Source organism: Hyaena hyaena, unplaced genomic scaffold (assembly GCF_003009895.1).
Source record: "Hyaena hyaena isolate Hyena2069 unplaced genomic scaffold, ASM300989v1 scaffold_48, whole genome shotgun sequence".
Lineage (NCBI taxonomy): Eukaryota > Metazoa > Chordata > Mammalia > Carnivora > Hyaenidae > Hyaena > Hyaena hyaena.
The window spans coordinates 555,624-581,945 of NW_024080680.1; the positions used below are offsets into that span (position 1 = coordinate 555,624).

Genomic DNA, 26,322 nt, shown 5'->3' on the forward strand with positions numbered 1-26,322 from the left:
TACAGAAGGTGCTTAGTTTCTGACATTTTAATTACAATGGGAAAAGATGTCAAATATTTGAGTAATTTTTGGAGAGTGTGAAAATTCTATCAGAAAAATAGAAATATGTATTGAGTCTAGTTCCTTACTATCAGGCAAAGAATTAACTTCATTCTAGAATGAGTGGAATGTACATAGGAAAATTGGAGAGAAACAAGATACATTTAAACAATTAGAAAGGAAGCAAAAATGAATTCAGGTAAATGAAATGTAGACCTTTGGTTCAGGGGAAGGATGGGTTAATGCTAGAGAGGACAGCAACAATGTGTGTGAGTGAGGGTTGCCCAAATGGAGCTGTGTGTGTGTGTGTGTGTGTGTGTGTGTGTGTGTGTGTGTGTTAGATATAACTGACGTATTATATTAGTTTCAGGAATACAACAGAATGAATTGATATTTGTATATATTGTGAGATGGTCAACACAGTAAGTCTAGTTAACATCCATCACCACACATCCTTACAAATTTTGTATGGGTGTGATGAGAACTTTTAAGATCTATCTTCACCGTTACCACTGCCCTACATTAGATCCCCATGACTTTTATTTTATAACTGGAAGTTTGGGTTCTTTATTAGGCAAATGTAATCCCTAGCAAACTGGGTTTAAGCATTGAGGGGCTCCAGGAGAATAAAGATCTCAGCCTGTCTCCTCCCAAACTCACATCCTGCCTTCTGTTGGCAAAATCCAGTGAGAAGCCAGAGGGCCATGGTCGTATAGCATACAGGTCAGCCCTCTAGGGCTGAGAACCAATTAAAGAAGAGTAGAAGAATAGATTTGGATTTGTCTTCCAAAACACTATTCAATGCATTTTTGCTGCCTTATGTTTATTTAAGTATGCTTGGTCTAACAGCTGAGTTGAAATATTTGTCGCTCTGAAAATCTTTAAGCATGAACAAAATTATTTTAGTCTATTAAAATAATATTTCTGGTACTTAATACCTGTATTTTGATGGCTAAAAAAGTGCCATTTTTCAATACATTATTTTTGTAAATTGCATCATGTGTTAAGTTTTAATTAAGTGAAATCTCTCATGGAATGATAGTAAAGACTCCTCACAGCAGGGACATTAGTTTTTGGAATAATCAAATTACTTGCAGAAACAGAGGTAGCATTTTAAATCCTGACATTCCTCAAGTTTGTTTCTGTTTACTTATACAGATAACAATCTGTTGGCCTGTGATACGGTTTTATGGTTCTGAAGAAAACTAATTATATGATCTCATCAAGAAATTATAGAGTTCCAGTGTTTCGTAGATGCATAGGATATGATGATTGAGTACTTAGCTTGGTGAATAAAAGGAAAAAAAACATCTCTTCCTGACTGCTATATCCACTGAACACTTCTTAGACCAAATATGTGAGGGTTTTTCTCTACACTTAGCAATTCTCTGACACCTGTTGGGATCCTAAAATTCAGTTCAATTCTGGCACCGTAAACTTGGAGTTAGCTTCACATCCCACAAATTCAGGGCTTAGTCCATAAAACTACCTACCCCCACCACACATACACTTCAGATGCCTCTAGTACATCTGACTGGCTATACATCAAGGGTTACCACAACATCCTCCTTGGATTTGAGCTCTTGCTGGTACAATTCACAAAACTCAGGAAAGTGCTTTACTTACTATGATCTGTTTATCATAAAGGATACAACAAGTGAATGGAAGAGATGCATAAGGCATGGTGTGTGAGAAGAGGCAGAGAGCTTCCGTGCCCTCTCAGGAGCTCTACTCTCCCAGTACTTGGTGTGGTCACCAGTGCAGAAGCTCTCTGAACCCTTCAGCGAGGGCTTTTCAGGAAGGCTTCATTATGTAGGCATGAATGATTAAATCCATGATCTTCAGTCAACCTGAGTAACCCAACCTCTAGCCTCTAGTCAGGAGGTGGCGCTACAAGTTACCACCCTCAAATTATAAGGTTGGTTCCTCCGGCAACCAGCCCCCATTCTTTTTTAAAAAATATTAATTATTATTTCTATTATTTTTTATTATTTTTTATTTTTTTTATGTTTTATTTATTTCTAGGAGAGAGAGTATTTTTTAATTATTTTTTAAATAGTTTATTGTCAAGTTGGTTTCCATATAACACTCAGTGCTCATCCCCAAAAGTGTCCTCCTCCATGCTCATCACCCCCCTTTCCCTCCCCCACAACCCATCTGCCCTCAGTTTGTTCTCGGCATTCAAGAGTCTCTCATGGTTTACCTCACTCCCTCTCCCCCACCATTTTTCTTCCCCTTCTCCCCCATGGTCCTCCTTTAAGTTCCTCCTAATCCTCCTATGCATGCAAACATATGGTATCTGTCCTTCTCTGCCTGACTTATTTCGCTCAGCATAACACCCTCAAGTTCCATCCATGTTGCTACTCATAGCCAGATTTCATTCTTTCTCATTGCCATGTAGTATTCCGTAGTATAGATAAACCACATCTTCTTGATCCATTCATCAGTTGATGGACACTTAGGCTCTTTCTATGTTTTGGCTATTGTTGAGAGTGCTGCTATGAACATTGGGGTCCATGTGTCCCTATGCATCAGCACTCAACTAGCCCCCATTCTTAAAGTATCCTTGAGCTGGCAGCCTCCAGATAGCTCATTAGCATACAAACGGACACTTCTCTTTGGAGATTCCAAGGGTTTGGGGAACTGTATCTCAGGAAACCTTGGCAGAGATCAAACATATATTTCTTATTATGCCCTAGTGAATCTCCATAGTGGGAAGGATGGAGACTGCATTGGTTCAAGTCATGCAGCAATAATGAATGTTTAGTATGTGCAGGCTTTGCTATGAGTGGTAGAGCTATGGTAATAACCAAGACAGACACTGCCTCAGGTATGTGTCCCCAGCCTGGCACCTGCCTCTCCTGCTGTCCTCCATCCCAAGAAATGCAGTTGTTTCTCTTCATAGTTGCACACTCCACACTAGCAAACCAAAGCACAGTAACACACAGCTATTCAAGAGGATGAACTATAACTCTCAGGTAGATGGTGATAGGAAAATATTGAGAGCCAGTTATTCTTATCACCTTCTCCTTTCCAGTAGATTTACCTTTTATTTCACATACAGACTAAACTCAGAGTTTACCATGTGAAAATTTCTGTGTGTCTTCAGTTCTGGAATATTCTCAGACCTTTTCTCTTTTGATTGTTGCCTTTTCCTTAATCCCTCCTGGAACTCTGGTTGGAACTTCTCATTTGACTTAGAAATCTCAACTTTGTTTTCATAATTTTTATTTTTTCTCCATGTTCAGGGCTTATTAATTCTATTTTCCATCATATAGTCTTCAACTTAATTCTGTCACTGATTTTTTTTTCATACTTTTTTTTTGGGTATTTTTCAAATACACCCAAATTGACATTTTTTTTTATCTTCTATTCTTGGCAATATAGATTCAGTTCCTTCTTGAGTAAAATTGGACATTTTAAATATACTTATTTTAAGATCCACTTCAGATCAGTATCTTGTAGCTAGTTTCCCACTAGTTGAATTTCCTAACTTTCTTGTTAGTTTCCTTATGGGTTTTCTAATATTTTTCTCTGTTCATGTTTAGTAGATGCAACTTCAACAACTGTCATTGTTATATTAACTCTTTTACACCAGATTTCATATATATTTATATATACATGTATCTATATATATTCTCTATCATATTTTTTATTTAATTGAAGTATAGTTGACACACTCAGAACAATTACATTTGCAGAGATTTTCGTTCAATCTAGATACATTTCCTTTCTTCTTCCCTGCATTGCCGTTGTGTCTGTAAAATCTGAATTAGGATGGAGTGATATTCTGTTTTCTCTGGTATAAGACTTTTACCCAGACCACAATGTAGAGATAAAACGTGGTGGTAGTCTTTAAAGAAAAGATCATATTTCCTCTTTTATTTTTCTTATGTCAATTTTTTTCCCTTTTACCTCCTTTGAAAAAAATTATCAGGGTGCCTGAGTGGCTCAGTGAGTTGATAGACTGATGTCAGCTTACGGTTGGTGAGTTCCAGCCCTACACTGGGCTCACTGCTATCAGCACAGAGCCCACTTCAGATCCTCTCTCCTCCTTTCTCTCTGCCCACCCCCTCAAAAATGAATAAATGTTTTAAAAAATTGTAATTACCTATCCTTATAAATATTCTTGAGCAAAATTTTATAGAACATAATTAACTACTCATAGAAAACTGAGAATATTAATGTACTGCCTTGTTTCTTTCTAATACATGGATATTCAGTTTTTTAAGTAAAGCTGTATAAGAAGATTACATAATCAGTTCTAACTAATATATCCCAATTTAGCGCACATTTTCTCTATAGCCTATATATTTCTAATATGTGTCAGCAACTAAGATCTAAAAATAAATCTCTCATTCTGGTACATGGAGTACTTCAGACGCACAGTGCTATCAAGAACTTTTAAGTGCTTTCTATAAATTTATAAGTGATATTCCTTATGCCAGTTGAAAATTATTTTCATTTCTCCTTTAAATCAGTCATGTAAGGAACACTTCTGTAAGCAACTTGTACTGAAGTAATTTGACATATCAGAAGAAGAATGGTCCATAGGAAGAGACAAGTGTATGACAGGATTGCCCTGATTGAGTCACTTAACTCCCGGATGTCTGCTATCCCATCTGTTGAGGGTTTTAATAGCTCATAATTATGTGATTCCCCCCCCCCCCGATCTATACTATTTCTGTTAGTCCTGATCATTTGAGCTTATATCCTTCTTTTGAGGTTTTTATAAAAATTAATAGCTCCTTGCCAAGAGAAATGCACATACACATATATATGGACACAGCATCTTACATGAGTTTAAGGGGTCCTATATATAAATATAAATATGAAAAATAGAAAAATAAATAAACACACATATACATGTGCATATATACACATGTACACACATGCATATATATATATGCACATACATACATGAAGGGAAATATTGTTGTGGTACAATATTTCTGAGAAAAATATTCTTTCTAGCAAAGCATAGCAGTACTTTAGAGATAGGGAACATGTATTTTTATCATATTTTTCCTACCCTTATTTTTCGTATTAAATATCCCCATTAGCTTATTTTATACTTAATACTACATATCCATTTATCATTATATAACATCTCAGATCGTTTTGCACATTTCAGATTAATGATATGCAAATAAAACATCTTAACATGTACTTGTATTTAACTCTGTCAATTGCTTTCCTTTTGTCCTCAGCAGCTCTGCATACACAGGTGAGCTTGGGGACACGTGGCCATCACTATAGGACAATCCAGTGGCCAGCTGGCTTTTAGATAGTCCCTTTCTCAGTTCACTTTCTTCACAGAGGGAACCTCCACTGTCCAGTGGAGGTAAATCAGGGCTGCCAGCATTCTGGAGTTGAGCTTGGACCTGGCCGGTTAGGGCCTGAGAAGGGAGAGCAGCTTGCTCATTTAAATATGGATTTAAATATGGAGTTTTAAAAAAAATGGATTTCACCCTCGTTTCCCCTTTATAAGCTATATAGTCTAGTAGTATTTAGCACTTACTCTCTTTGACTTTATCTGGCTTCTTTGCATACTTGTTTATTTTCTATCTCCTCCTGGAGTCCCTTTTTATCTCACTTCAGAACCTAATGGAACACCTAGGACGCAGTAGATCCTTAATGAATATTTGTTGAATAGATGAATATAAATACAGCATAGTGCCCATTTTGATGGCAATCACCTGATGTAAAAAGGTGGTATTGTTTGTGTCAGCCTTTTGCATCTTTTCTGTTTTTTTGTCTATCAGGTGCGGTACTGGAATAATGGAGAAGAGGAATCGTCAAGCAAAGTGAAAGTGGCAGGAAATGAGACATCAGCCAGGCTCCGTGGCTTGAAGAGTAATGTGGCGTATTACACAGCTGTGCGGGCTTACAACAGCGCCGGCGCCGGTCCCTTCAGCACCACGGTGAATGCAACCACAAAGAAGACGCGTACGTACGCGTTTTATTCTGATTTTTTGAATGGCAAGATAGTAGTTTATGGTAGCCTTTTTTATCATTTAAAATGGACAACCCAAGTCACTCGGCACAATGAATATTACAAATCCAGATCCAAACCCTTGTAAGCTCAGAGTCACACATAGCTTTGTCCTTGTGGTATCTCTGAATCTTCAGATAGAGACCCGTGTGAAAAATAAATGTGTACCTTTTGAAAAATCTTAATGTGAGATGTTTACTCAAGTCTATCTACTTTTCTTTTAAAATTACTAAACCTAGGGGCACCTGGGTGGCTCAGTTGGTTAAGCATCTGATTTTGGCTCAGGTCACAATCTCAAGGTTCCTAAGTTCAAGCCCTGGGTCAGTCTCTGTGCTGACTGCTCGGATACTGGAACCTTCTTCAGATTCTATGTCTCCCTTTCTCTCTCCCCCTACTCTGCTCTCTCTCTCTCTCACTCTCTCTCTTTCTCTCTCTCTTTCTCTCAAAAATAAATAAACATTAAATAATAAAGAAAAGATAAAGTAAATAAACTTAGTTTATTTTCATGTTTTTTTAGTTCCCCAAAGCTTGAGGATTTCTGGTAAATATGAATAAGTTAAAGTTCACACCAAAGAGTCGAGAGTAATTTTCTTCTTTTGTTTTTCTTTCCCACCTTATTCAAAAGATGGCAATGTGTCAGAAGATGCTGGTCCACATTAATATACTGATATATTTTTTTTAATCTAACCAGAGATGTCAGTGTTCCTTCAATGCTGAGTCTTTGTTACCTAAATATTCACAGGTAAATTCACAAGCAGCAAGTATGAACTATACATAACTCAGCTTTAAATTAGACCACAGGAAAATCAGTGATTTGCAATTCCATAATCTCCCATATATATTTCAATGAAACTGATAGCACAAGTATATTTATAATCAGTGTATTAATAACTTCTTGCCGTGCAACCATTTGAATTGTCCTTATCATTGTCATCATCATAACTGGTAGCAGTCAAAAACATTCTATGTCCCAGGTGCTTTACATGTATTCCTACATTTAAACTTCCTAACTACCAGATGAAGTAGGTATCATTATTGTTTTCCATTGTACAGATAAGGAAAGTGGGTATGACGGATTAAGTACTTTTAACATAATAATGCATTACTTTTACTTACAGAAAACTATTTTTCTTTTGTTTTCAGGATTTATTAACTCAGTGAAAATGTTTGCTTAACTGGCTTCGTATGGGAATGAGACATTAATTTTGCTTGATTTCTGGTTAGATTATTGCATTTCTATATCCATATATGATCCCCAAATTTCTGTGAGAACATACATCTGTTAGATAAAATTGCTAAGAATACCAGTAATATAGGGATGCCTGGGTAGCTTAGTAAATCAAGTGTCCAACTCTTGATTTCAGCTCAGGTCATGATCCCAGGGCCATGGGATTGAGCCCCGTGTTGGGCTCCGTGCTGAGCATGGAGCCTGTTTGAGATTCTTTCTCCCTCTCCCTCTGCCTCCCGCCCCGGCTTGTATGGTGTCTGTCTGTCTGTCTCTCTCTCTCTCCCAAATACATAAATAAATACATAAATAAATTTTAGTAAAAATAACACCAATAATACAAAATTAAATATTATTGGCTAGCATTGTGGGTAAGTTAAAAAATATATAAAAAGTACTTCTACTACTTTAGATTTTAATCAGCCAGCATTAATTTGATCAATGAAGTTCACACGTTTACCTTTGTATTATTTATATAAAAGAGAACTTGGTTACCAATTTAGTAGTATAATGAGATTGCAGAGGGAATGTTTACCAACAAGCCATTATAAATCTTTGGTCGCATACGTGTACAAGCACCCCATACGTGTCACAGTTCAGTATTATCCCTTACGAATTATTAGGAGAATGCTGACCCAGTCTTTTACTCATAATACACAACTGGGGTTAGACGAAGGAGTACATGATTTTGGAAATACTTAAACTAAAAATTATCTGTGTTTAGAACTTCTCGCTAAGTATGTTTGGTATTCTCAATAACAATTCTGAATTAGTAAGATTTAAAATACATCATTATTTATATATTCAAAGCACAGCACCAATCAAAAATTCTGATTGCGAGAAAATATGCAAACAAGTTTATCTGGCTCTTTCCTCTGACTTAATAATTGATGTGATTACCTGCTCGAAAATTATGATTGTAAAAGCCAGATGACATCACAGAATCAGTGAAGAACGTAGCAGATTGGTAAGGCACAAAGAAAAATCTTATGGATCGATAGGAATATCATGATAATGTACAATGAGTGAAATAAAATTTTACAAAGAAGCAAAACCCTTTTATGATCTAGGTGTAAAATATAAATACCCAATCTACAGTAGAAATTTGCAACAATAATGATGGCGATTGTGATTTAACACTTACCGCAAAGTTTGCAGTCACTGTTTTAAGTATGTTTCTTGTATTGATTCTCACTTCTCACAGCAGCACCATGACTTGGAAGCCAATGGTAACCGCTCTTCCGAGATGAGGATGCTGTGGCATATAGAGATTGTATGACTTTGCTGAGATCACACACTAAGTAGCAGTATAGGCATCCGAATCTAGACATAGTCTTAATCACCGTGCTATCTTCTCTTTCAGCCATATAATTAGAATATCCACGTCTCATTTAACAACAGTATTTATTGGGATTTTACTCCATGCTTAGGAAGTTGGTAGGGTGATCAAAGATAGACAGGACTTCTTTGCTCACAGTGCTTGGGTCTAATGGAAATCCCAACAATTGAATGAAATCCCTCTGAAAGGGACACATTCCTCTTGCTGCAATTGAGTGGGAGTGTGCATATTGATCTGTAAGTGTTATTAGGGGAAAATTTCCTACCTTGGGTGGGACATTCATAGAGATCATTGAAGTCCTTAATTATTCTAAGTTTGGATATAAAGAGCATGTGTTAAATTTTCAATTTTATGTTAATAATTTTTCTTTAAGGGTACCAAAATACAAGTAAAACAGAATCCTTTAAAGCTGGTGTTACTACTATTACTGGCAACTTTTAATAGTCATCCTAACCTTTGACGTTGATTTAGCTTCAAATCCTATTTAAGAATTTTGGTAAGGTTTTTATGACTATCTCTCTGAAGAGCATTATCATCATGCTTCAGGCATAAAGAACTAAAATAACATCTTTGATTACTTTCTTGCTAGCTGTTTTCTCCTCTGGATTGTAAATTTTATGGGGAAAGAATCCTTCTGTGTCTTACTCATCCAGCCCCAGTGCCCAGCATGGCGCTAGGAACCACTCATTAAATATTGAGTAGGTAGCTAAATGCAGGAATGACATCTAAAGAAGCAGGCCAGCCTGAAGTACTGTTATTAATCAAATATACTTCCTCTTGACTGAGCATTGTGAATTCAAAACACTTAGGGTAGTCTTTTACCATCTTGCTTAAAATGTGCAAGTTTCATATACTTGTAATCATAGAATTCAATATGCAAGACTTTATATCAGTACACATCTTGCGTGATTATTTTTGATTAATGTAAAATAATACAAGGATTCTCAAGTTAAATACTGTAGCTTCCATTAAACACTTAATTTTTGATATCCAAATACTTGTGGTTTTTTGGAACCATTTCTAAGTTAATTAACCTCTTTAAGTAATCGAAGATGGATCTCTGTTACTTGCAACCCAAGGAGAGCTAACTCTTAAGAACATCTTGTATCTAAAGGCACTGATGAGGGAAAATTGCCGATGGCACGTAAATGATGAAATTTGTTGGCTTCTAAAAGGAAACATATTGAGAATTTTATGTTCAGAGATGAAAGAATTTGTAGGGCAAGTATTCTGCTTTGTATAACTAAAAAGTCAAGTAGTAATTCCGGCTTTCAGTATGGATGGATTTAGCACTCAAGCAACATTCTCAAGAATCATCTAATAAGACCTCAAAGGAAATATTCCTAGAACTAAGTTCTTGACTGCAGCATCCACTCCGTTTAAAATGTGTGCCTTCTACCGTATTCCCCATTTCAGTGAATTAAATCCTAGTATTTCAGTTGCTCAGGCCAAAAATTTTGGAACAGCCCTCCACTCTTGTCTTTCTCTCATCCCTAACAACTGATTCAGAGTGGGACTTCTGCAAGCATCTCCCACACCTTATTGCTTCCACTGCTGTCACCCTATTAAACCCCCACATTGATCAGGGCAGTGACCCCTTACTCTTCAGCCTCTTTCTACTCTTGCCTCCTTTAGGCCACAGTGATGCTCAGGATGTCCCATTTCATCTCACTTCAGATAAATACTAAATCTTTATAATGCTCAACAAAGCTGTATATGATCCATCCTCCAAATCCTCCTCTGACTCATTTTCTGTTATTTTTCTCCTCACTCATTCCACTTTCACTTCAGAGCCTCTGTGTTTGCTGTCCCCTCTGCTCAGAAGGCTCTTTCTCCAGGCATCCAAATGGCTTTCAGATCTTTGCTCAGATTACAGCTCAGTGCCATCCGACTGCCATACTTAAAAGTGCATCCCTCATCTCCTGACACTGTTTCCTTCCCTGCTTTGTTCTTGGGCAGAGCACTGACAACTACCACACATTCTATGACTTGTCCTTATTTATTTGATTATTGTCTCTCCAGCTTGCTTTCACTGGAAGGTAAGGTCCTTCAGGGCAGATGTTTTACCAGCTTTGATCATAACTCTATCCTCAAAGCTCTATCTCCAGTGTTACAGTAATCATTGTTAGTGCCCAATAATATTTGTGGAATAAATAAGACTCTCCATCTCTTGGCTCTGTTCAGTGGTGGAATCATTTTCACCATGTTCCCTGTTCAAGGAGAAGTATTGCAATTAGCTTATTTCTGCCAATGAAACACCCTGGGAAAAGTGGACTGCTCCTTCCTGATAACTCCTCTCAGAGCCAAGGATGGTTCTTCTTGGCTTATCCCAGAACGAGTTGTTATGACCAATAGATAGAAAACCTTCACTGGCCTGGCCTGAATTACATGCCCAGACCTCACCCTGAAACAAGGAGATCCTGTATTTTTATGCCTTCAGTGATGATTATGTATATATGTCCATCTGAGAAGCCAGGATAATATTAAATGGTACAGCATTTTGCACTTGAGGTTTTGCTTTCCTAACAGAATGTTTATCCATGTAAGTTGAGCTAAAATCAGTTACCTAAATTTAAGGTGTGTCCTCAGGAAATGAAAAGGTAATGTGAGTAAAACAAAACACACAAAGAATATGAGTCAGAATATTTCAGAGGTTTTTTTTTTTTTTAATGTTTTATTTATTTCTAGGAGAGAGACAGAGAGAGAGACAGCGTGAGCAGGGGAGGGTCAAAGAGAGAGGGAGTCACAGACTGAAACAGGCTCCAGGCTCTGAGCTGGCAGTCAGCACAGAGCCCAACGCGGGTTTTTGATAAAATGAATATTCCTGCTTCAAATACATAATTTGGAAGTTCTATAGTTTTTGTATGTATAATTTAATTATATAATTATCCACTCTAAGTTATGACTTAGGAAATATATCCATGCAACATTTCCCAGATTTTATATGTGCTCTGTCTTCTGAATTTTTGCCATTCTTGTGGGCCTCTTCTAATATGTACCTAACAGCTTTTATTAAAACTTAACATACGATTTTTGCTTTCATAAACTTAAAAATAAAGAGGAAACTAACTTTCAGAGTATGGAAGCCAGTGTCATTGCCATAAACAGATACTAAGAAAATAATAAGTTAAATAGTAATAATATCAATAATAATAAATACAATGAATGAATAAGCCACTCTCTATTGTTGTACTAGCATCATGCTCTTCCCTGCTCAGACCTTTAAACCTGCTTTCTCTTTGCTTATGATGTTATTACTGAAAGGAGGTTAATGACCTAGTATCCTCAAATCCAACTTTCTCTTCAAGCTAATGGGAAAAGTAAAGGGAATTTCTCTCTAGATGACTTAATGTTAATTTTGATTTTTTTTTCCCTCAAAGTTTATTTACTTTGAGAGAGAGAGAACACATGCACGCACGCACGCAAGTACATGTGCGAATTAAGTGTGTCCTCAGGAAATGAAAAGGTAACGTGAGTAAAACAAACACACAAAGAATATGAGCCAGAATATTTCAGAGGTGGGCTGAGAAAGAGAGAATCCCAAGCTGACTCCAGGCAGTCAGTGTAGAGCCCAGCTTTGGGCTCGATCCCACAAACCATGAGATCATGACCTGAGCCGAAATCAAGAGTCAGATGCTTGACTGTCTGAGCCACCCATGTGCCCCTATTTGTTGAATTTTCTCTGTATCACATCCCTGAGATGTATGTGAACTACTCATGACTGTGAATAATGTACTGCAGATTAGATACAGCTATAGAACACACTGTTTACTAATGCGTGTTCCTCAGATTTAGGAATATTTTTTCCATCTATAGTCTTCAACAAAATGATTTCTGATTATGTAAGCTCTAGAACAAGATAATAGTGCAATATTGAATTGAACAGAACACCATCAGAGAATTTCAGCAAAAGCAGGATCAAGTAATTCCTTTGGCCAAATGTGTAAATCTTATGAATTTTACTTTGTAAGAATTTGGCAGTTATTTAGAAATCTTCTACTTGCCTACGCATTCTCACATTCCTATTATATGTCATTTGTTTATTTACAATCATTGTAATGGTTCCAAAGAAAATGCATCTCATTACATGGGAGCAAATACCTTTTGGTGATCTGACTCCTGCCCAATGTTATATGCTTAAGCAGTTTAATGTCAAATAGTGATGTTCAATTCAACTGAACTCTAACTGCAGAGTATACTGTGTAGCTATTGGTTAAGAACAACCACTTATCATTAATTTACCTCACTATCATCCAGGAGCCAAAAAAATTAAGAAATCTATTGAATCTTGCATAAGTAATCACAGAAAACATATGTTCTTGAAATTCCATATTTTTTCAAACTTTGGACTACCAGTTTTACTGTCATCACTATGAACATAGCACCATTGAAAATTCTGGACAGTAATATTGTTAATTTTAAAAACTACTTTTTAAAATTTTTTAAAGTTTATTTATTTGCTTTTGAGAGAGAGACAGAGTGATCAGGGGAGGGCAGTGAGAGAGGGAGGGAGAGAATCCCAAGCAGGATCCACTCTGTCAGCACAGAGCCTGAGGTGTGGCTCAAACCCACAAATCGTGAGATCATGACCTGAGCCAAAACCAAGAGTCAGACGCTCAACCGATTGAGTCACCCAGGTGGTGACTTTTTATTACATAAAATATTTTAACTGTTGAAAATTTGGGAAAAAGAAAATTATAGAGAAGAAAACAAAAATCACCCATAATCCTATCACTCAGCAATACCATCAATATTGTGGGGTTTTCTTGTTTTTTTTTTTACTTTATTTATGTTTATTTTTAATAGTTTATTGTCAAGTTGGTTTCCATATAACACCCAGTGCTCATCCCTACAAATGCCCTCCTCCATGCCCATCACCCCCCCTTACATCCCCCCACCCCATCTGCCCTCGCTTTGTTCTCAGCATTCAAGTCTCTCATGGTTTGCCTCCCTCCATCTCCCCAACTATTTTTCCCCTTCTTCTCCCCCATGGTCCTCCATTAAGTTCCTCCTAATCCTCCTATATGTCCAAACATATGGTACCTGTCCTTCTCTGCCTGACTTATTTCACTCAGCGTAATACCCTTAAGTTCCATCCATGTCGCTACACATGGTCAGATTTCATTCTTTCACATTGCCATGTAGTGTTCCATCGTATAGATAAACCACATCTTCTTGATCCATTCATCAGCTGATGGACACTTAGGCTCTTTCCATGTTTTTGCCATTGTTGAGAGTGCTGCTATGAACATAGGGTCCATGTGCCCCTATGCATCAGCACTCCTGTATCTCTTGGGTAAATTCCTAGCAGTGCTATTGCTGGGTCATGGAGGAGTTCTATTGTTCATTTTTTGAGGAACCTCCACACTGTTTTCCAGAGGGGCTGTACCAGTTTACATTCCCACCAACAGTGTAGGAGGGTGCCCTTTTCTCCACATCCTTGCCAGCATCTGTATAGTCTCCTGATTTGTTTATTTTAGAGTTTTGTGGGGGTTTTCTCTTCTTTTAGGTTCTATAGAATGTTTGTCTTATGAAGTAGAAGCATGCTGTATATTTAGTTACCTGTATATTGTAGCTGCACTTTAGCCACTCTTCTATTGGTAGACATGCCTTATATTCCTGGCTTCATCCAGTCAGCAATGTTATAGTAACCTTTTGCTTGCCAGAAAGATGCTGTGGACTGTGTAAGATCTATAAGGCTGACATTGAGGGGTCTGTTAATCAAATACACAGAGGATGTCATGATGAATACTTAAAGAACAATAGGAGTAAAAGTCTTCAACCTAATATTATTTTTGTCACATTTGAAATTACTGAAATAATTTTGCAGCCTGCCAATTAGTGTTGTGCTATAAATATAGTGACCTTTCTACTACAATCAAATTAGTTTGTATTTTTTTTTTGTCTATTTTAGCATACCGTCAACAGTAGGTATTGAGCTGACAGGAAAAATCTGTAGGATGTGAAAGTTGAGACATAATTTAGCAAAAATTTAAAAATGTAGACCACATATCAAGTTAGTTCTAATAAAATGTGGAACTCAGCCTATTCTGGGTTGGGCTTCCACATAGGATACTATCTGGAAAGTAAAATTGGAACTCCTCATAGATAAGCTGTATTAATAGATAGTATCCTATGTCTCCATTCCTTTTCAAAAATGTACTGTGTTGCATCAAAGCTATTTAGAATACTGAGTAATAGCTATACCAGACAGATTAGGCTAGTCCAGGCCAGAGTATCCAACCCCCAAACTTCAGTGGCTTAAAACTACAAGTGTTCCTTTCTCATTCATAGTCCATGTCCACTACAAGTAAGATTCAGATCTGATTCATGCTGTGTTCACACCAGGACCCAGAATGAAGGAGCAGCCACTCTCTGGGCCATGTTGGTCTCATGGCAGAGAGAAAACATAGTGTCTAACCAGATTTTTAGATGGCTTTTGCCATTTGGGAGTGGCCCATTTCACTTTTGCTTACATTCCATTGGTTGAAAGGAGTCATATGATACAGCCTCATGTCTCTGAGATGCAGGTGAGTTGGGAAAGTATCTCTTCCTACAGCCCTGGGAACCACAGGCCCAGTGGCCAAGCTGAATGTCAATGAGAGTGAGAGAAATATAATCTCCCCATGAAGAGTAAGGGGCAGAGGACTTACAAAGATTTTAAAACCTCAGAAACTTTTAAACAATAAATCAATCGACCCTACCAGCTAATAATGAGGATCATCAATGAGATGTTTCTAGAGGATCTAAGAACATAGCTTGGGTAGCTGAGAAATCTCTAGGGATCCCTAAATTACATTTTCATCTGCCCTCAATGTGTGCACCTTCCTCCCTCTCATCCTTCCCTCAGCATCCAAAAGCTCAAGCCTTTCGCAAAATAATAAGCTTAAACAGTTACACTGTGGGGCGCCTGGGTGGCTCAGTCGGTTAAGCGTCAGACTTCAACTCAGCTCATGGTCTCCAGTTCATGGGTTCAAGTCCCGCTTCGGGCTCTGTCCTGACAGCTCAGAGCCTGGAGCCTGCTTCAGATTCTGTATCTCCCTCTCTGCCCCTCCCCTGTTGGCTCTCTCTCTCTCTCTCTCTCTCAAAAATAAACGTTAAAAAATTTTCTAAGTTACATTGTACAGATTTATTTGATTAAGATATATTAATTATCTAAATATGCCAGTTAACTATCCTTAAAATACATAAAAACCATCCCAAACTAGTATGTGCTTTATTGTTTTTAATTAAAAAAAATTTTTTTGACAAAAAGAGGCAGCATGATTAGGGGAGGGGCAGAAAGAGAGAGGATGAGAGAGAATCCCAATCACCCATTCACCTCCTAGTGTTTATTTTAAAAGGAGATTCTAGGGACACCACCTGGGAGACTTAGTCAGGTAGGAGTCTAACTCTTGGTTTCAGTTTGGATCATGATCTCATGGTTTCATGAGTTTAATCCCCACACTGGGCTCCATGCTCATAGTGCAGACCCTGCTTGGAATTCTCCCTTTCTCTCTACCCCTCCCCTGCTCCTGCTTTCTCTTTGTCTCAAAATAAATAAATAAACTTTAAAAAAAGTAAAAAATAAGAGAAGAGTGTGAAGTCATATACCTTAGTGTCCAGGCAGGTAGAAATGAGCAGGGGTGGAGGGCTGGGGCAGTCTTTTCTTAGGTCCAGCCCATTCTCTCTATCCATCAGAGTAGGCCCATTCTTTCTGATCTGGTATTACTACATGAGCAATCATCAACCAGAAATCCAGAATCTAAACGAAAGCTCCTGAGCTTCAAATGTTGGCAGTCAAGCAAAATTAAAGTGCAGTGGGTTAGGAAAAAAATCGCAAGCTGGATTTGGTGGATGCATTTTCAGTTACTTGTGTTTTGGAGCTTGACAGGCCTAGAGCAATCTCACTGTCCTGTAGGTCGTCATAGAAGAATTGCTCTCCTAGCTCTGCTTCTTTCACAGCTGAGACACTGTGGCTTCTGTTAGGCTAAGAAAGTAGCTCAGGACATGTGCCTTGCAAATGACCACATTGCTTCCAGGGTTTTTTCTGAAGTATATTGGGTCTGTCTTTTCTGTGTCGTGCCAAGATGATTCTTGGCACACGAGAGTAGGGAGCTTTTTTCTAGAGATTGTGAAAGCAAAGGGTTCACCTGAGGTTTGACCCCAGGAAGTTAGAAAAGAAGGGCATTTAAGGCTCCATACAAGGTAACTGACTGTTGGTAAGGATGGAAACCACAAGTAGCAATGAAGATGCTAAAGGGAAGTCTGGGTCATGGAATAAGCAAACTCAACCTGTTTAGAATTTTCCCAGCCTTTTGCCATCTCCAGTCACTCAATGATAATTGCATGATTTTACCCATGCATGGAAACAACCTGTATGATTATTTTCCTACTAGATTTAAAAATTTTTTTTAATGTTTTATTTATTTCTAGGAGAGAGAGAGAGACAGCATGAGCAGGGGAGGGTCAGAGAGAGAGGGAGTCACAGACTGAAACAGGCTTCAGGCTCTGAGCTGGCAGTCAGTACAGAGCCCGACGCAGGGCTCGAACCCACGAGCCGCGAGATCATGACCTAAGTGAAAGTCGGACGCTTAACCGACTAAGCCACCCAGGCGCCCCTAGATTTAATAGCTAAATATATTTATTTTAAAAGCAACTATACCATTACTATAAACAGAAAATCACTAATACTCTTTATTATAAGAGAGTAGCTGTAAGATTTTTTTTCATAAAATGAAAACAAATCAATTATTTGAACAGAAAAAGTTTTAAAGTTAAACAGTACAATGAAATGCAAAGAAAAATAAACCTATATTTTTAAAAAAGGCATACCTGAAAATAAGTTTTGCAATGAGCTAATCAGACTATTTGTGATTGTTATTAGTAGAGTGATATTCTTTTTCTTGATCACTTAGTTTAAAATGAATTATTTGTAGTAAGTATTCCCTTAGGTCAGAGTTAGTTTGAATCGTGACTGTGTATTTTGGGATGCTAACCAGACATCTGTGTGCAGCTGAAAATACGGGAGTGATTTGAGTTTGCATAATAACCTTTGTTCTGTATCATTGTTAAGAACCTAGTTTTAATGATGTGTGTGTGTGTGTGTGTGTGTGTGTGTGTGTGTAAAGTAGATTACTACAGATGTATCAATATTGGCCTCATCCAGAGAGTCATATCTATGAATTAAGAAGTGGATGTTAGTTTTTCTTTTGGCTAATGTGAAAATATCTAAATATTTCCAATTGAAAATATCATCCACCTAAAATAATCTCCAGAGGTAGAAATATTGTTCCTCGGGAACCACTGATAGACCCTATGGTTACAAGTCAGAGAACATATTTATCTGTTTGTCTCCTGTACTCTGAAGGATCCCTTAACACACAAGAAAGTTATTAAATTTGTGGTGAAAGGGAATTTCAGGTATAGATGTTGTGCCCCAAGGTCTGTGTCGTCAGCCAGAATTAGCTTTGCTTTTTATGGCCAGCACCCATACGATGTCTGCCATCATGACTTGTTGAGTCTCCACAAATTTCATTTCTGTTGCATCCCTCCAATTCCACTACAGTCATCTTCATGTGAACAGACCTTTATTCTCTCTTACACGAAGTGCTACCATATTCTCCCACCAGAATGGCTGCCAAGATTCTCCTTCTTTTCCCTTGTTCCCACATTGATCAATGAAACCGCAAAAAAATTGGTAGTATCACTTCCCTACTTTTACTTAATTAATGCCTTCCTAATTGCCTATGGAAAAATCCCTTTCCTAGTTCCGTTGGTCTCTTAGACTCTTGAGCATCTGGTTTCTACTTCTTCAACTGCATCTGCTCTATCCCTACCCCTCCCCTCTGCCTTGTAACTGGTCAGAACAGAGCCCCCCACTGCACTTTACTCCTTCCTGCCTTTGTGTCTTGGCAGGTATCCCTCTGCTGAATACCTTTCTGTCTCTCACCTCTATGTACAAAAATCATATTCGCCTTTCAAAATCTATTCCAGATGTCGTCACCTCCGTTTTTTCTTAACTCTTAACATGTAAATGTCTCTTGAAAAATCATTTAAGTATTCAATTAATACACCAATGTTGTTGATGCTTTTCTTATTTTGTTCTTTGTGTTATGTTCCTTATCATCTTAGCCTCAGTACAACGGGGCATAATCAGTCCCAACTCTCAAGCTGATGATCAACAAATGTTACCTGTCCCAATTTTGTCTTTATAAGCATATAGCATGTATTGGGATTGCTTAGCGAACTTTCAACCGCATAGCTAGAAAATTCATTTTGAATTCTGCTATGCTGCATTGGAGTAGTACAACCAGCCAAATGTTGTCTTGCTGGTGCCACAGTGAATTATCTCACTGATACTTCCTGAATGAATGTTCATCACACGAATCATTTCTTAGGAATGCAAAGGGAACAGCTCAAACTTATTTTTTGATAACGCTGTAAAAGCGTTTCCTTAATCCTTGAGTTTTTGCTTTTTAAGTGAAAAATGTCATATACAAAATAGAATGAATTTGATATCCACCTTTGGCAAGGCGTTGGGCTAGTGAATAAAATCCACCATTTCGACTTCTCTGTGTCAGAGATCATACTGGACAATGTTTCTGCTTGCACAGATCTTACAGGTTAATAGGAGAATTGGCTATTAATAAAAACAAAACCACAACTAAATATAACTTTAGTTACAAACAAGACTTTGATGAGGGTTATGAAGAAAATGGGCCAGGTAAATGAAAAGAGGCCCCACTTTTGTCTGAGAAATCAGGAAAAGCATGACGTGTTTTCCTGTGAAAGTGAGCACTGAGCATACATTGTGACATTCTTGTTTAGTATTCTCTTTTACATCATTTACAAATCTGTGGTTAGTCATTCAGGAATTAAATACAGTCTCATGTAGTCAGCACAATAATATGGGAGACATAGACCTAGGAATTAATCAGAGCTGGTTTGAATCCACATAATACCTCTTAACAAGCTCTTGCTTTTGATTTTTAATTATGGTAAAAATACACATAACATGAAGTTTCCGTCTTGCCCATTTTTTTAAAAAAATAGGCTTCACGCCCAGCACGGAGCCCAGTGCAGAGCTTGAAATCACAACCCTGAGATCAAAACCTGAGTTGAGGTCAAGAGTCAGATGCCTAAGCAACTGAGCCATACAGGCAGCCCTTGCCCCTTTTTAAATATCAGTAGCGTTAAGATCTGGTGTTGTGTAACAGATTCTAGAAGGTCCTTCATCTTGCAAAACTGACACTCTGTTGCCATGAGCCACCCAGGTGGCCTCCACATGATGTCAGTCTTATCATTGGTGGTAAGAGAGATGGTTTGAGGGTGGCTCACAAATATTTTTTTTAATTTAATAATGCTTCATTTATTTTAGAGGGTATCAAAAGAATATAATGAGCATATCAAGCCCATAATTGTGTGAGTATTAGTGTTTGGGATGAGGCTAAAGTAGATGTTTATGTTTTTTAAAAATCAAATCTTCTTTTTAAAAATAGCAAACTTTATGAAAGAGGTGCATGATTATCTGATGCTCAGGAAACACATGTGATTCAGAATAAGAGTAATCAGACCTAGAACAAACCTTAATTTTTTTTCTTCCTTTCCCTTTTCCTGTTTCTTTTTTTCTTTCTGTTTATTCAACAAGTATTCAATTCAGGCAGAACTCATTAACTCCTCTATTTTTGGATTGATACAAGATAAGCCTCACCGTTACACTTGCAGTCATTTCTTCTACAAGACCAGTGTTGCAATAGATGATTCAACCCAGATTTCTCAAGTTTCCTGTAATCTCCAAGCACACATCTTTTGGTAGAACCACTGTGCTACCTGTGTTATCTGAGCTGCATCAGATGAACCTATCTTTTTATGGGACTGTCAGGACATAGGAAATCCCAGACTTTGGGAGAAGTTCTAACAATTGTGCATTTGTATCATTTAGATTGAGTCACCAGAACATTAGTCATTAGTATTTCAACCCTGAGCAACTGCCATTATATATATTCTTGTTATCAAAGCAGTAAATCTTGAACTCTGAGCCAACCTAAAGCTATTGCTAATGCCAGATCACAAAATTGAAAAGGCAGTGTGGAATCGTGCTAAAGAGCGGACAATAAGCAAAAGAATCTGCAGGGAATACAATCTTGTTTGGTGTCATTAGTCACGTAAATGTACCCGGAGAGCTCTTCCCATCTGTAAATTCAGCCGTCTTTTCCTCATGGCATGAGTCAATGATGTTTAGAAATTTCTCTGCATAGCCAACATTTTATATCATTTTCCCATTACAAATTCAGTTAACCAGATCACAGCGTGTGGCTAAATCCACAAGTAAGGCATATTTCAGCACTGCTTCGGGCAATTGCGATGCTGTTGCCAAATGGATGCAATTGTGTTTGTTTTGTGCTTGACGAGAAACTGAATTTTAATGTTCTGTCTGGTTGCTGTTGAACCCCTTTGCCCAGCATGAGTTTACTAACTGGAATTCATGAGAGAGAGCTAAGCTATGAATCCAAGTTTTTGTGGGTTTTTTTTTTCAATTTTTTTTTTTTTATTTATTTCTAGGAGAGAGAGAGAGAGACAGCATGAGCAGGGGAGGGTCAGAGAAAGAGAGAGTCACAGACTGAAACAGGCTCCAGGCTCTGAGCTGGCAGTCAGCACAGAGCCCGACGCGGGGCTCGAACCCATGACCCGTGAGATCATGACCTAAGCAAAAGTCGGATGCTTAACTGACTAAGCCACCCAGGTGCCCTTGAATCCAAGTTTTTAATGTTTGTTTTTCTTTTATTTCTAGGAGAGAGAGAGAGACAGCGTGAGCAGGGGAGGATCAGAGAGAGAGTCACAGACTCTGAAACAGGCTCCAGGCTCTGAGCTGGCAGTCAGCACAGAGCCCGACGCAGGGCTCGAACCCACGAGCCGCGAGATCATGACCTAAGCAAAAGTTGGACGCTTAACCGACTAAGCCACCCAGGCGCCCCTGAATCCAAGTTTTTAAACCTCGGGGAATTTCATTCAATATCTAAGGGAATTCTCATTAATGTTTTCAGGTCTTACCTTATTTTTCTCAAGAATTGATTTAAAACTTGGAAAACGAAGAGTGACACATTGATTCTCTGCTGCAGTTTTTCATGTGAATAGGTGTTAACTTCATAGGAATAAATATAAGTAACCCTTATCTTTGATTGCCTCCTGTTTTGCCTATGTCATCACACAAAGCTGGCTTAAAAATCATCCACACTTTATTTTGTGTGTCTTTAATCTGCTCAGTTGCAAATTTCTCTCCGCCTCTGTATGTCAGAATGCATCACACTGCCTGTCTTTCTTCATACATCAACAAGAGTCCCTCTCGTGGTGGGTAAAGGAATTTCCTTATCTCTACCATCAACATGTTTCCAGAGGAGGACCCACAGCAACAAGGGAGAAATATCCTAAAAGATATGAATGTCATGAAATGGATTACTTCACAATTTAAATGAAGAGTCTTTTTAAAAGGACATTTAGCAATGTGCCTGGGTGACTCAGTCCATTAAGTGTCTGACTCTTGATCTTGGCTCAGTTCATGATCTCACTGTTCATGAGTTCAAGCCCTGCATCAGGCTCTGTGTTGAAAGAATGGAGCCTGTTTGAGATGCTCTCTCTTCGCTCTCTCTGCCCCTCCCCTGCTGCATACACTTTCTTTCTCTGCCTCTCTCTTAACTTAAACATTTTTTAAAAATAAAATGAAAGGATTCAGCTATTCTAATTTTTTTCTGATTCCACCGCTATGCTACATATTCCCAAAGAGGCTTTGTTGTACGTCTTTAAGCCTCCTGTAACTGTCACTGATCTGTTCTGTGTAAAATATCACTCATGTTCAAATCTGTTTTAATTTCTCATTTTGCATTTCAAGCTCCCAGTCAGCCACCAGGAAATGTTGTTTGGAATGCTACAGAGACAAAAGTGTTACTTAATTGGGAACAAGTTAAAGCAATGGAGAATGAATCAGAAGTAACGGGATATAAAGTAAGATATTTGCAATGCTTGCTTCTACTTTTCCTGGCAGGACTTTCCAAAGGAAGCTAGGCTCAAATGATTTTTCTAACTATGATAATATGCTTGCTGTAATGTAATTTTGACATAGAGATACTTCTTATGAAAAGGGTATCTTTCCCCCAGATGTCTGATTTCTTAAATATAAATTTAAGGGAAATAATTCTGGGTACTCAGGGATTTGTGATAAAATGTAAATTGTTCACTATGTTAATTAATTTGTTACTTCGGACGCTCACCAATACACTACTTCAGAAGCAACTGAAAGTGCTGGCTCTAACCTGTTGGTCTGGCTTCCAAGATCAGTACAGTAGGGGTTTGCCTCACTTCTCCAACCTTACAAATCCCAACCCAGATGAACTCTTCCATAGAAGAAGTTCAGTTCCTTCTTCCTCACGTCCTTGATTGTGAGGACTTGATGATTCTACTATGTGCTAAGCTCCAGTCTAAGACCCATGGAAAGAGCTATGAATATAACTTATATTCTGGTGAGTGTAGGAAGACAATATAAATGAAGTTAACATCAGGGTAATCAGTTCAATGAGAAAAGGAAGAGTAGGCAATGTCAGAAGTGTATTTGTTTCTGTATTTAGGTCTTCTATAGGACTAGCAGTCAAAACAATGTACAAGTACTGAATACAAATAAGACTTCCGCCGAACTTTTGTTACCCATTAAAGAGGACTACATTATTGAAGTCAAGGCCACAACAGATGGAGGAGATGGAACCAGCAGCGAACAGATCAGGATCCCAAGAATAACCAGTAAGTTGGTCAAAGTCACTATTTACTTTATTGATAACACCAGTGTTAAGAGCCTCCAAGAGTGAGTCAATTGATGCCCTTCTGTCCCATACTCCTCCATCATATCCTCCATCTAAATGCTAAGAAGATTTTGGAATATGAGAAGTGAAGGCAAGAAAACTTTCTCGTGAGTGATACAAAATTATGAAGATAGGTAATAACAGAAAGGAATGATATAAAAAAATATTTAGCAGAACTTCATTAATTTGAATTATTTTCCTCATTATGAGCTATGCCTAAATTTGCCTTTGGATTGCCTATAAAGAACAGAATTTCTTAAGCATTTCTTAAGGACAGTGTTAAAACCACAAACTATTTTTAAGATCTTAGTTTGCCTCCTAGAAATAATAGATGAATCTCAGCAATTCTTCAAAAAGTGGGAAATTTAACATTGTTAAGGTCATAATCCGCTGGCCAAACCAAAAAATACTTATAAAAAAAGGTCTTAGTTTCTGATTTTGAAGGAGGTTCACACTAACTCTTTCTTTCAAAATCCAAAGTAAACCCATTTTAACATAGAAATTACACTTTTATAGAGTTAAGGGAAACAGACTTTCCCTTAACAAACAGCATACGTATTTTATCAGTGGCAGTGGTAAAAGAAATTTTATTTATTCTTTCAAATTCCAAATCTGGGGTTTGGCGACCTCACTTTAAGTACTGTATAAACCATCTTGTCTCCGTATCCTAATCTGTAGTTCTTAGTGACATTAATAACCTTGTTCCCTGATTCCTTCCCTTGCGTGAGGCCTGGTCTGTAGTCTAGAGCATAAGATGAAAACTTCTCTCTTTAATCTTAGAAAACAAAATGACTGACATCATTAGGAAGTAAAGAGAAAGAGGGATATGGAATCTTGGAAGAATTTTATCTTTAAGTGAAATCCTAAAGATTGTCATACTTAGACTAAAACAAGTAACTAAACTACTCCATGAAAATGAAAACTGTTTATCTCAGAATTGAGTTCTGCAGCATAGGAATCTATAAAAACCATTTCAGACTACAGACATTTTTAAAACTGTATGCACCTCAGTAGAGCAAAACTAGAAATTTAAACTAGTTATGATTATTGTATTATTATATAGGTTTATATAGGTTTTAAGACATGCTCAGGGCGCCTGGGCGGTTAAGCCACCAACTTCGGAACAGATCATGATCTCATGGTTCCTGGGTTCGAGCCCTGTGTCAGGCTCTGTGCTGACAGCTCAGAGCCTGGAGCCTGCTTCAGGCCAGAGTGTGGCCAGTGTAACCGTTAAAAGGAGTAAATTCTGTGCTTTTGCACAAACAGCCACTATTTTCACATTTTAGGGCTGCTGAGTCAAGAGTAGCCTTTTCATCTGACATGTGCCATCTGCTGAGCTTGCATACACTGGTGCATACAAGGCCATCTCTGGGAAAATGGAGCTTTTATTGATTGCCTTTTTTTAAGATGATGTTTTATGTCATGCCTAATAATTTATCTAGAAATGAATAAAGTAGAAACAAACACAGATTTTTCCAAACTCTTATCCAATGAAGTTTTCTTTAAATAAACCATTGAATTATCTCAAAAGAGTATAATTGTTTTCACAGTGATTAAGTTGTTTTTGCAATTTCAATTAAAGTTAAATAATACTAGATGAGCCCAGCCTAGATTCATTTTTTACAAAACTCGAATACATCAGTGATTTCGGAGATATTCTTGGCAATGAATGTAGGCTACACTGATAAATAAAATGAGGACTAATAATAACTTATGGTTTCAGGTTAGGTTCGTGGTATGATTTGATTTTGATAGAAGAGGTATTACTTTTGCCCTGGTGATTTATTTGGGTACAGTCCTTATTAATGAGCTGTTTATCATCTTTGACAGATATGGATGCAAGAGGCTCAACTTCAGCCATCTCAAATGTCCACGCTGTGTCAAGTTACATACCTATAGTATTGTTCTTTATTGTAAATGCCCTGTGGCGATATTAACTTTTTTAAATTGTTTACTAGAAAGTTAATTGGTTACAAAAAAGTGCTTTCATGAAATGCAGTGATTATGCATGTTTTTTTTCAACTCTGTATTTTTAACTTTCTCTAGGTAAAATATGAATATAATAAAAAAACAGTAAATCCTTTTAGGGAAATCTGAAATGCCTTAATATTTACTTGATAAACCAAAGGAATTTACATATTAACTACATTAGACTTTTGATAAAGATGTTCGTAAGCTATGATTTTAAACACTGCCTTTCAGTAGACTCACACGCTCTCATGTGTATGCACACACACATGCGCACACACGTTTGTTGTTTGGGTTTTTTTTTTTTTTATGTAGAAAAACTCCTTTAATCCATATGTTATTTCCCCATTATTACAGCATTGTTTGGAAGACTTCATCAGTATTATTCTGAAATGCTCATCTGAAATACTCAAGGTTAAAAATAGATTTTTAAAATTACCTTGCATGTGACTCAAAAGAATGTTAAAAATCCTATACTGAAGGTGGAAATGGTGCTGTTTTGTTTAGGTCTATCAAAGTTGTGAGATGGTTAGTCTCTCTAGGTCTCAGTCTTTTATCTGTAAAATGTGGAGATAATGCCCAGTGTACCTGCCTCTGCCCCAGAAATTATTTGTTAAGAGATAAAGAGGGAAATGTGAAGAGTTTTGCTACCCCTAATATGCTGGGTCTGTGCAAAATATTAATAATATGGATTTACTTAACTACGTAAGCATCAGAAGGACCAGCCCCTTTTTTAAGTTTGCATTCCATTATGGGTAATGCCTTCTTTTTTTGTTCAATGATATTATAAAATTGAAATGATCACATTTTATTCTTTCTCAAATATTAAAAAAAAAAAAAACTAAAAAGTAATTGTTTCCTTCACATCTATGGACAAGCTTTCAGGTTTTATTAAAACACGGTGGAGAAAAATAAGGAATGACCTGAC

General features: G+C 37.5%; 1 protein-coding gene across 1 annotated transcript in view; it reads left to right on the forward strand.

The window, feature by feature from the left end:
• Positions 1 to 25,492, forward strand: part of CNTN3 (contactin 3) — a 222,488-nt gene extending 196,996 nt beyond the window's left edge. Inside the window, exons 18-21 of the mRNA XM_039230558.1 lie at positions 5,805 to 5,988; positions 22,466 to 22,578; positions 23,199 to 23,367; positions 25,257 to 25,492. Coding sequence (XP_039086489.1) covers positions 5,805 to 5,988; positions 22,466 to 22,578; positions 23,199 to 23,367; positions 25,257 to 25,363 — 573 coding nt within the window. The 3' untranslated portion in view covers positions 25,364 to 25,492. The remainder of the gene's footprint in view (positions 1 to 5,804; positions 5,989 to 22,465; positions 22,579 to 23,198; positions 23,368 to 25,256) is intronic.
• The last annotated feature ends 830 nt before the right edge of the window (positions 25,493 to 26,322 follow it).